General features: G+C 46.3%; 1 protein-coding gene across 1 annotated transcript; it reads left to right on the forward strand.

Moving 5' to 3' along the window:
- Window positions 1–2,102: 2,102 nt before the first annotated feature.
- LOC147316818 (uncharacterized) lies at window positions 2,103–10,656 on the forward strand. The gene is made up of 4 exons (XM_086313054.1): window positions 2,103–3,936; window positions 9,992–10,144; window positions 10,477–10,515; window positions 10,646–10,656. Exons 1-4 carry the CDS (start codon window positions 2,103–2,105, stop codon window positions 10,654–10,656), a joined length of 2,037 nt encoding a protein of 678 aa, XP_086169180.1.
- The last annotated feature ends 851 nt before the right edge of the window (window positions 10,657–11,507 follow it).

An 11,507-nucleotide genomic window follows, 5' to 3' on the forward strand; every position in this document is an offset into this window, starting at 1 on the left:
TCATAGAATTAGTCATCGTCCTCCTCGCACATCTCGTCGAGCTCTGATGAGAAATTGCTGAAAAGTTGGCTTTGCCTGGAGCAGATATTCTCTCGACTTTGATTTTATCAAGCAGCTCAGAGAGGAAGGGAAATTAATTTCAGTCCCAATTTTAAAGGATAAGAGGATGCAAGTGGCAATTTTTTAGTTATGACATCAAGGTAATATAGTGCTGTATAAAATTCTATCCCGAGCAGGTAATAAGCAAATTAATGTATTCTTTGAGAAAGGAGTCCAAGTATTTGTGAATTACATTACCTAGCTTATTAATCATATCCCTCTTTGACAGTGGCTTGGTTCTTTATCACTGCGAAACGACCCCATAATTTAAGAGAATCTATTGTCAGCGGTCAACGAGACTAACCAGAGTGGACAACCCGTGTTTTTGTAATATGTTGAAAATTAGGGACGGTATAGAAGTAATTGGTCTGGGGAAGGGGGAGGGGTCTTATGCCAGACTTCAATAACATTTTCTTTGGAGCCAGGTCTTAATTTAGAAAAGCTGTAAAATATGCACTTGCACTTTGTACATCACCTTAACAACACAGTGCTGTGCAAAAGTCTTAAACCACCCCTCACTTCTTTATACGGTATGTTGATAGGAAAATAGAAAATTGGTGCAGCAGTGCATACATTATATGTGAGCGGATAGATGGACTCAAAGTACAAATGAAGACAGTTTGTACAGTTCTAACAGGCACTGCACACCATGAAATCCTACCAGCAGCTGGACAAAGCTGGACTGAAAGACAGAAGTAACCAGACCGAAAAGCAGCGCACATTTCAATGCTTTATTTCGGTGCTTTTTTTTTCTGAGATGTCACACACTTTAGATTCTAGCCAATCATTTTACGTTTCCAAGAATAGTAGGCGGGCCCAGGTACGTACGTTCTTTTAGAGCAGAGCTACAGATTAAAAATGCCCAAGGCAAAGCGGTCAAAACTCTGGCTGTACTTCACAGCAAAAGATGCAAACTCAGCAGCCTGCAACAAGTGCTTTAAGCTGATACTGTGATACTGTCAAAGCAGGTAACTCCTCGAATCTGATGAAACACCTGGTGACGTATAGCATTTTGTTAAAAGCCGAGAAATGCGCCGTATTTAATAGCTTGCTGCGAGACCTCACACCGAGCACATCTACTGCGGGTGTGGTGCCTGTTATCGGACACAGAGTTAGCAACGTCCCCCAAAAACCCGAAGAGGAGAGTCCTGGCCCCTAGCCCTGCCAGTGTAGCAGAAATGATGAGGATGATGATGGCAGCAGCAGCCATTCTTCTCTGCGTGAGTAGCTTAATGTTGTTCGTGTGTAATTTATGTTGAGTACGCTAAAAGTGTTATTACATTAATGCATATAAGGTGAACTAGCAAACACTGTCGTGGATACATGCGCCTGTCTTCTCGTTTGATGGCAGATACTGTTAGGATGCCTGGGTCGTCGACCCAGGGTTTTTGAGTTTTTGATATTATTTATACTTCCTAGTTTTTGGTTTCTTTGAGTTCCGTCTTATGGCTTATGTCTCTGTCGTCTTTAGTTGCTCTGTCTCCCCTATCACCTGCATCCCCTTGTCTAGTTCGCGTCTATGTGTATCTTAAGTTCCTATATCCCCGTGTTCAGTCAGTGTTTGTGTCTGCCCTGTTCCCACGTCTCTGTTCCCTTTGTAGTGCCTGCATGTGAGTCTGTGTCTTTGTTCAGTCTGTGTTATGTGTTTCCTGTTTTACTTTGAAGGTCTCTGTCTTTTCTCAGTGTGTTCAGTTTATGCTTCTTTGGTCTCGTCAGTTCTGATTTGCCCCAGCTGTGTTTCCCTCCTGTTACCCATTCCCTGATTGCTCCCTCTGTGTATTTAAGCCCTGTGTTTCTCTGTGTCCGTGTCGCGATCTACCGTTTTCCTAGCTGTGTGTTCTGTCATTCCTCCTGGTGTAAGTTTATTTTGATTTTTCCAGTTATGTTATATTTGAGTTTAACATTAAAGTTGTTTTGAGTTCACATCTGTCTCCGGAGTCTGCACCTTGGGTCCTATTCCTGCCTGCACACAGCCACACCTAACAGAAGATCGCGACCAGAACATGGACCCCGCAGACTCTTTTTCCTCGGAGTACAACACTGAGATGGAGCGGATGGTGAGCCTGCTTGACCGCATCGCCCAGTCCCCTGATTTAAGGACCATGGCAGTGGGGCTGAGTGCGGTGGAGGCCATCATTCGGTTTAACCCCCGGCTTAGCCAGTTTGCTAAGGACACTAAGTTGGACGACACCATTACTGCCTGGAGAGAGCAAGTCAAGGCTGGTGAGCTTGCTCTCTCTCTCTCTACATCTTCCCCACCGTTACTCCAGGACTACACACACTTTCCTTCTGTTTCACCACTGCCACGGACTTCCTCTCCCTCCCCACACCAGCTGGGTTCTCGTTCACCTGCCTTTTTCCTGGCAGCCATGTGGTCAGAGGATGAGGAGGAGGTCTCTTTTTCTCCACCGGTTCCTGTTTCCTCATCCCGAAGGAAACGGCGTTCTGGCCGCCGCCACAACAGAACTGTTGAGCATTTTGACTCTGGACATTCTGACATCACACCCACTTCATCTGTTCTGCAAACTGGTTCTGCTGGAGGGTCCGAGGGGCCCGTTCAGCCTCCTGTCTCCGCTGGAGGGTCCGAGGGGCCCGTTCAGCCTCCTGTCTCCGCTGGAGGGTCCGAGGGGCCCGTTCAGCCTCCTGTCTCCGCTGGAGGGTCCGAGGGGCCCGTTCAGCCTCCTGTCTCCGCTGGAGGGTCCGAGGGGCCCGTTCAGCCTCCTCTTCCTGCTGGTGGCTCCGAGGGGCCCGTTCAGCCACCTGTCTCCGCTGGAGGGCCCGAGGAGCCCGTTCAGCCACCTGTCTCCGCTGGAGGGCCCGAGGAGCCCGTTCAGCCACCTGTCTCCGCTGGAGGGCCCGAGGAGCCCGTTCAGCCACCTGTCTCCGCTGGAGGGCCCGAGGAGCCCGTTCAGCCTTCTGCCACGTCAGCTGGAGGGCCCGAGGAGCCTGTTCAGCCTTCTGCCTCTGCTACGCCTGGTCCAGCTTCTGCCTCTGCTACGCCTGGTCCAGCTTCTGCCTCTGCAACGCCTGGTCCAGCTTCTGCCTCTGCAACGCCTGGTCCAGCTTCTGCCTCTGCTACGCCTGGTCCGGCCTCCGAGTCTGCTGCTACGCCTGGTCCGGCCTCCGAGTCTGCAGCTCCGCCTGGTCCGGCCTCCGAGTCTGCAGCTCCGCCTGGTCCGGCCTCCGAGTCTGCAGCTCCGCCTGGTCCGGCCTCAGCCTCTGCAGCAGCCTCTGTTCCTGCTTCGCCTCAGCCTGATCCGGCTTCGGCCTCTGCAGCTCCGCCTGGTCCAGTCTCCGAGTGTTCAGCTTCGTCTGCTCCTGAGGTCTTCATGCTGTTTGTTCCTGCACGTCCCGCCCGGCCTGCTCGTCCCGCCCGGCCTGCTCGTCCCGCCCGGCCTGCTCATCCTGCACGTTCTGTCCGGCCGATGACTGGACGTCGTTGCCGTCTTGGACAGCCCTCTGAACTACGCCGCCGTCATGGACGGCCCCCTGAACTACTCCGCCACCAGTGCCTCCCGCCCGGCCGGCCTCCTGACCTGCTCGGTCGCCGTCGCTGCCTCCCGCCCGGCCGGCCTCCTGATCTGCTCTGTCGCCACCGGTGCCTTCTGCCTGGCCGGCCTCCTGAACTGTTTTCTGGGCTCTTGGGCCGTCAGCCTCCGGGCCGCCCCCCTGAACTGCCCGGGTTTGGACTATTGTGCTGTCAGCCTCCGGGCCGGCCCCCTGAACTTTTTGTGAACTGTTTTTCCTGGCTGCCTGCGCCTGTCATGAGCCTGTTTTTTGTTCTGTTGCTTTCCGGGCTCCAGTGTTTGCACTTTTTTTTTTTGTTTCTGGCTCAATGTGTTTCATTTGTTTCGAGCCCTCCATCCTGTTTCCCCCGCCCCCCACCCTGGTTGGGTTGTTTTTGGTTTTGATGTTTTGGTTTGGGCTGTCTGGAAGCCAGCCCTTAAGGGGGGGGTACTGTTAGGATGCCTGGGTCGTCGACCCAGGGTTTTTGAGTTTTTGATATTATTTATACTTCCTAGTTTTTGGTTTCTTTGAGTTCCGTCTTATGGCTTATGTCTCTGTCGTCTTTAGTTGCTCTGTCTCCCCTATCACCTGCATCCCCTTGTCTAGTTCGCGTCTATGTGTATCTTAAGTTCCTATATCCCCGTGTTCAGTCAGTGTTTGTGTCTGCCCTGTTCCCACGTCTCTGTTCCCTTTGTAGTGCCTGCATGTGAGTCTGTGTCTTTGTTCAGTCTGTGTTATGTGTTTCCTGTTTTACTTTGAAGGTCTCTGTCTTTTCTCAGTGTGTTCAGTTTATGCTTCTTTGGTCTCGTCAGTTCTGATTTGCCCCAGCTGTGTTTCCCTCCTGTTACCCATTCCCTGATTGCTCCCTCTGTGTATTTAAGCCCTGTGTTTCTCTGTGTCCGTGTCGCGATCTACCGTTTTCCTAGCTGTGTGTTCTGTCATTCCTCCTGGTGTAAGTTTATTTTGATTTTTCCAGTTATGTTATATTTGAGTTTAACATTAAAGTTGTTTTGAGTTCACATCTGTCTCCGGAGTCTGCACCTTGGGTCCTATTCCTGCCTGCACACAGCCACACCTAACAGATACTCCCTTCACCCTGGCCAAAAAGGCTAAAATGACCAAAGAAAAAGTGGAAAACAGTTAAACATGAGAGGTTTTTGGACAAAGTTTGTGTTTTCCCCATTGATTAAGCACTGCTTCCAGCCAAGAGTGATAACATAAATCCCCTATAGCTGCAGAAAAGGCTAACGTTATCTTTTTACAAAAAAACAGCTGAACATGAAAGGTTTTTGGACCAATTTTGTGTTCTCCATTCTTTAAGCACCGGTTCGAGCACCGGCACCGTTTCAAATGTACCGGTTTGGTACTGGTATCGGATAAAACCTAAACGATACCCATCCCTACACAGCACAGGAGCAAGCTCTGAGCACAAGATCCATAGAGGCTGGGGTCTATCACACCAGGCGAGACCCCAGGTGCAGGCTGTGTAAAGATGCCCTTGAGACAATCCAGCACATAACAGCAGGGTGTAAGATGCTAGCAGGCAGGGCATACATGGAACGCCATAACCAAGTGGTCGGCATAGTGTACAGGAACATCTGTGCTGAGTATGGCGTGGAAGTCCTGAGGTCAAAATGGGAGATCCTGTGGGACTTCCAGATACAGATGTGCAAAATGGTGGTGGCTAACCAACTGGACATAGTGGTGGTGGACAAGCAGAAGAAGACGGCCGTAGTGATCAATGTAGCGATACCAAATGACAACAACATCAGGAAGAAGCAACACGAGAAGCTTGAGAAATACCAAGGGCTCAGAGAAGAACTCAAGAAGATGTGGAGGGTGAAGGTAACAGTGGTCCCAGTGGTAATCGGAGCACTCGGTGCAGTGACTCCCAAGCTAAGCGAGAGATCATCGGAGATCTCTGTCCAGAAGAGCGCAGTCCTAGGAACAGCAAAGATACTGCACAGGACCCTCAAGCTCCCAGGCCTTTGGTAGAGGACCCGAGCTTGAAGAATAGAGGGCAATTTATATATAAATATATACATAGAACTGTAATTCGAGTAAAGTAATGTTTGTCTACTACAACATATTCAGCTGTAATGGTAGTAAACTTCAAGCACAACCTCCTACGAATCCTCAGTTTTACGTACTGTATTGAATTTAGTGATGTTTGAAAATGCAAAAAAATAAAACATCCTACCAGCTTTTTATTTTTTTTTCAATTTTTCCTTTGAGTATTTTTGATAGTTTGGGGTTGTTGGTTGCGCAAAGAAATAATTGTGATTTTTTGAGATGTGGAATTTAAAAAAAAAAAAAAGCATTTTCAATCAGGCTGGAAAATCTGAGTTTCAGGAGTTAGAGTCATCTTGTCATACTATACTGCTAATCTGGTATTGTCCAAGATATGTGTCTCTAACTGAAAGTATTCCTCTTTACAAAATGCATTTCACCATATATAATATGGACTTTGAGTAACATGAATTATATATTGAATCCAAATTTTATCTTCAATTTTCTACCCTCAAATGTTATAATAAAAAACAAAGTGTGACGTGCAAATTTCAAACAAATTTTAACATTTTAATCAAAAGTAAAATGTTATTTTAGCCAATTTCAATTTTTATTTTCCTGTTTCTATCAGTGGTATCTTAGCCAACAAAACCGTAGCATTGTTTCTGGGACCACTTTGATAGACACTGACTGCAGACCTGGAACACCCCACAAGAACTGCACTTTCGGAGACGCTCTGACTCAGCCGTCTAACCATCACAATATGCCCTCATTCTTACACGTGCCCATTTTTTCTTCTTCTAACACATAAACTTTGAAGACAAAAATTTAAACTTGTGCCCTAATCTACACCCACTATCAGGTGCTATGATAAAGAGATAATCAGTGTTCCTCACTTCACATGTCACGGTCATAATGTTATTCCTGATCAGTGTACACAAGAACATTTTATCAGTTTACATCCAGAGCCTGCCTGCAGCGATTTGTTTAGTCAGATCTTAAACGTAATTTTTCATTGAGTAGAAGAAAGCGGCCAGCTAGTGTAAAAATAACGCCTTGTGCTGTTTGGCAATCTCGCTGTGATTATTGCACTGAATTTCTTTTTGCACTCAGTGACCAATTGCAAGTAGGTGCAGTGAAGGTACACTGATCGACCAACTAAGAAACTACTTCTGATCACAAGGCAATTCCACTGGTTGCCTGGCGAGAGACAACCAGTCTAATTGGTTGCCTCTTGTGAAAGCTTGCAAATAATTTCCATCTACTTTATAGACACAGACAATCAATCTGATGCATCTTGTTACCATAGAGAACTTACGTGAAGCTTTTGGTTAAGTTCAACCAGAGAGATCTGTGGTACACATCCATCTGCTTCCCAGGTTTTGGCAGCTAATCTGTGCTTTACGTCACTTCCACTTTCCCACGCTGTCAAGCTGAATGTGACATCGCTAGTCTAATCCAGTCATCTTTTTGCCTGCCTTCTTCAGGCCAATCAGCCTTCACGTACAACCGAGTACTCACCGCTGATCTGTCATTCCCCCACCTCCTCCCCATCACAGCCTCTTCCTTGCCACTCAGGCTCTATTAAAGTCTCCATCTTCATCTTCAACAGCAGCATTTAGACTCTGGGGGGTCCTGCACTTATCCCGATCTCCGCTGGGATTCCGTTCTGCTGTGATGGGCCATTGGAGTCTAACCACCAAATACCTCAAACTGAATACTGTATATAAATAAATCATGTTCAGTTCCTTCTAATAATCTCTCCTTATTGAGCTGGGTACCAAATTACTGTGTTCTGGTGATATTTATATATAAAAGTGTCTGTCATTGTGACAAACCAAGTGGAGAACTTTGTGATTCAAACCAGTGAAGTTTTGGCTGGACTTTGAATACAACTGGTTAATGTGAATTTTACTCTGAATTTCTGTGTATGTAAATGCGTTTGCAGATGGCAACAGATTTGAGCGTTTTGCAGATTTATCACAGTTATTATCACAAACAGCTTGCATTTAATTGCCGTCTAGGCCCCATTCAGTCACAGACTGATAGACTGCCATTTTATTTTTAACGCACTAAAGTTGCTTTGAAGATCTGAACGAGGCATCACAGACTGCTGTCTGGCAAGAGAACTGTGACTTTTGGCAGTTTATCACAGTTAATTGTTGTATTTTCTAATGTCAAAAGATGATCTTTCTCACGTAACTCCTTATCCGGTTGTTCAGTGATGACGCGACAAATCCTACTTCCGGGTCTAAAGTAGTCTGCGTTTAATATGGCTTTTGTGTTGTTAACATGTTTAATGTTATGTATTTTCTTCTATTTGATCTCAAAAAGCTCCTAAAACAGTCAGTGATCACTGTTGACCTCCCTCGGCTTTTATTACCACTAATCATTTATTTAAGCTCAGTTTTTAAAACCTTAGGATGTAACTACAGCCCAGCCCATGCAGCAGTATATGAATGACTAACCTCGTATTGTGGATGGATTATCTCAGTTGTTCTCCTGGCTGAAGTTTGGTCCTTTTACAGCATCCTGCCATGCGATTACATTTGTTCCTGACCACCAAGAACACTCACGTTAACTTTTATCGAGTGGAAAAAAAGTTAGCTTGTTTATATTATGCTAACATAGCTGTGTCGCTAGCGGTCACGTAGCACATCATTATATACCAGCTAGCCCAACTTCAGTAACCCTACAAACGTCACTGCTGTTTAGTTTTCCGTCTTCATTTATGCTGGAAGTGATAACAGAGCTGTACGTTTTAATTTGTTTCCAAAACCCCGCAGTCAGGACATGCTATATTGTATTTAGATAGAAGCTAGCGAGCTAACTCCCTGCTAACTTCTAACTCCGTTAAATGTCATAAATTCCGTTTTCATGGATGCCTGGATGTTAAACTCAATTGTTACACCTGGTAGAGCAGAACGCTGATCATTTTATTAAAGATGAAAGACTTTAGACAGTTTTTCAACTCTCAGTAATGCCATAGTGATCGTTTGATATATGGACCTGCAGCGGAGTTTAGACCCAGACACGGCTAGTGACGTCAGACTGAACAATCGGATAGTTTCTCAAGATTCAAAATTTTCTGCCACCCTCCATTATAGCAGACAGGAAGGGGCTTTCATACTGTAAAAACATTTACAGATAAAGCTGGCGATTGCAGAAAGGACAGGAAAGCCACCAGGCTTGGTTGGGGAACTGTAGCTTTAATGGTGCTCTTTATATTACCAGACTGAAGCAAAGCAAAAGAAAATGGATCGGTAAGGGTGTTTATTTTTCCTCCCAGCTGAATAGACCTTCATTGATGGTTTTGGATATGCTGCCTCAAGTCTCTCACACAGGAGCTGGAGGGGAGCTTGTAAAGTCAGCAGCCATACGTTGAGCTACAAAAATAATCCAGGTTTTATTGGGACTGCCATGGGAGGTTGGCATAGGGGGGAGTGAGGGTTAAGTGGTTGTACAGCACAATTCACCTCTCTTACAAGAGAAGAACTGTTTTATACTGTATTGACTGCTACACATACACTCTCTTTCTCTCTCTCGCACACACAGTGAGACAGAGGGGCTATTGGAAATTACAGTGGTGATTCCTTGGGAAAAAAAGGCACAAAGGTAGGAGTGTTGACGTGTGCGTGTTCTCTTGTGTATGTGAGGAGGCAGTATGTGTGAATCAGCGTGTGGGGGTATTAACAACATGCTGGTATTTAAACTGCTCCTCTAACAATGGGTCTTAAGTTTGTAGCCAGTGCCCACAGTCTATCTGCTAATGGTACCAGTCCACTCACTTACCCAGCAGGATGGAGACACTCCAGTAGCTTTACAGAGTGCCAGGAAATGCTAAATATCGCTAAGCGATCCCATGGCCCCCGTGTAAATGCCACAGCTGCCTGTAAACACCACTTTTTTGTTTTACAGGACTGTCTAATAGAGATTTCCACTAACTTGACAAATCCTTTTTTGTAACAGGGAAGCAGATATGTCAGGATGATCCGTGGGAACGTCTCAGTCGAGGTGGCATCGGCTGAAAGGTCATCGAATAAATGCAGCTGAGCAAGTTCGGACACTGTCCCAGGCATTTTCAGGGCAGTGCAATCACAGCTGTGAGCAGCCCGGCCTGCATGCTGCACACAGCTCGAAGGACAAAAGGCTCTAGAAGAAATTGATAGATTACAAAAGGGCACGGTCCGTCATTTGCCTTTTGTTTTCCCTATCAGAGGCCTTCAGTGTTGCTGTGTTTCACGAGGACAACATTATAAAGCATGAAAGATTGCCTGGCTTATGGGTATTTATGGCAAGTGTAAGTATTTCGACTGTTTTTCACGGCTGAGTGAGCTGCCCTTTAAGATGCTCGGAAAGGCATTCCGACGCCCAGGCTCCGGGGAACGCGAAATATGGAGTAAGGCAGGGGCCCTTGGCAGGCAGAAAGGAGTTCAGCGTCTGCCCGTCGTTGTCCAGATGCCCGAAGAGCCAGCCGTGGCCACAGCGGTGGAATATTCCCCCGCTGGGATGGGCGAGGGTGTGAGAGGTATAACCGGCTGTCTCCAAAATTCAAACACTGTCAACCCTTCACATCTGTCTCCTCCCTAATGAGATGAACCCGTAAAATTAGCCCACTGAAATGGTTAGTAGTTATTGTGGCAGAGGGAGCGCCGTGACAGAGATATTTGTCAAGAATTGGATTAAAGCAGATGGCTTTCTAAAACCTTAAACCAGCGTGATTAGATTTTCACCGTTGAACACTGATTGAAGGATGATTGCATTAGATGACACTGAAAAGGAAAGCGACACACAAAAACAAGCCTGATTTACGCAGGGTGGTAGGATCGTAATCCTCTTTGCCCGTGTTCTTGTGCACAGATGCCTTCACCAATCCACCAATACAACATGGCTCCATCTGTGAGACGTTTTGTGTTTCATTCAACAAACGTGTAGCATTTACTTATCCTCGGCCATGTTAGCAGTCGGTTGTTGTGTTGCTATCGATTGTTGTGTCTGTCGGTTAACCTACCGTGTTTATCCTGTGCAGGTGACAGTTAAGAATTATTGGTTGGATTGCTGTGAAGCTTTCCATAGATGCCTGTGAGCCACAAATGTCTACAGACTTGGTTGATGTCTAGACTTTAGACTTTTTGCCTGGTAGCAAACATACGGTAGTAACAAAAATTTGGGATATCCAGACGGTGTATTTCCACACCAGTACCACATTCAGACATCAGAGGGTTTTTTGACAGCATACTGAATACTTTTCGCTCAAACCCTGCTAAGATTTATCGAGTTGTTTTGGAACACGGAGTTAGCCTCGTTAAAATCTGAGTAATGCGAACTGAATCCAGCTGTGGATGAAAAGCTACAGAAACACATGGTCAGTGCAGGATCTGCTAGAGCTGGCTATTGTTAACATTCATGGCAGCTTTCTCCAGGCGGCAAAAAAAAAAGTGCACGCAAATAATGTGCATTCATAGCCAACCACAAACAAGCCTGAGGCGGAAAATGGCCTTTTAAAGAAGTGCTGCATTTTATTAAACCAAGAATTGTTTTCAGCCAGACACTGGCTTACCTTCTGGCATCCAAAATGAGGGTATCAGAACTCAGGTGTAACTGTAACTGTATTTTTCTGCATCTTTCTGTAAAGGAACAGAACAGTGTAGGAGGTAGGCTGCCTGTGCAATACTTCTCTCATGTTTGCCGGTGGTTTTGCATACGGAGAGCTGCCGAAAAAAAGACTCGTGAGGCAGACTTTGAGGGAAAGAGCGTGGCGGAGTTTGTGAAAACTGAAGGCACTCGATTGCTACAGAAGGCCAGCTTGGGGGCCAGGGGCGTAGCAGAAGATAGAAGGTCCCGAGTGACTCGGCTCTGCCTCGCTCAGCAGTTTTTTTCACCACCCATCT

Source organism: Aulonocara sp. 'chitande type north' Nkhata Bay, linkage group LG12 (genome assembly GCF_057382095.1).
Source record: "Aulonocara sp. 'chitande type north' Nkhata Bay isolate Kocher_YH1m ecotype deep benthic linkage group LG12, A_spYH_male_GT1.1, whole genome shotgun sequence".
Classification (NCBI taxonomy): domain Eukaryota; kingdom Metazoa; phylum Chordata; class Actinopteri; order Cichliformes; family Cichlidae; genus Aulonocara; species Aulonocara sp. 'chitande type north' Nkhata Bay.

Excerpts from the sequence above, each read along its gene's own strand:
- LOC147316818 (XM_086313054.1), top strand. The coding sequence starts at position 2,103 with ATGGACCCCGCAGACTCTTTTTCCTCGGAGTACAACACTGAGATGGAG. Across the intron at positions 3,937-9,991 it reads TTTTTTGTTTCTGGCTCAAT|GCTCCGGGGAACGCGAAATA; the intron begins GTGTTTCATTTG and ends TCCGACGCCCAG. Across the intron at positions 10,145-10,476 it reads GATGGGCGAGGGTGTGAGAG|ATGCCTTCACCAATCCACCA; the intron begins GTATAACCGGCT and ends TCTTGTGCACAG.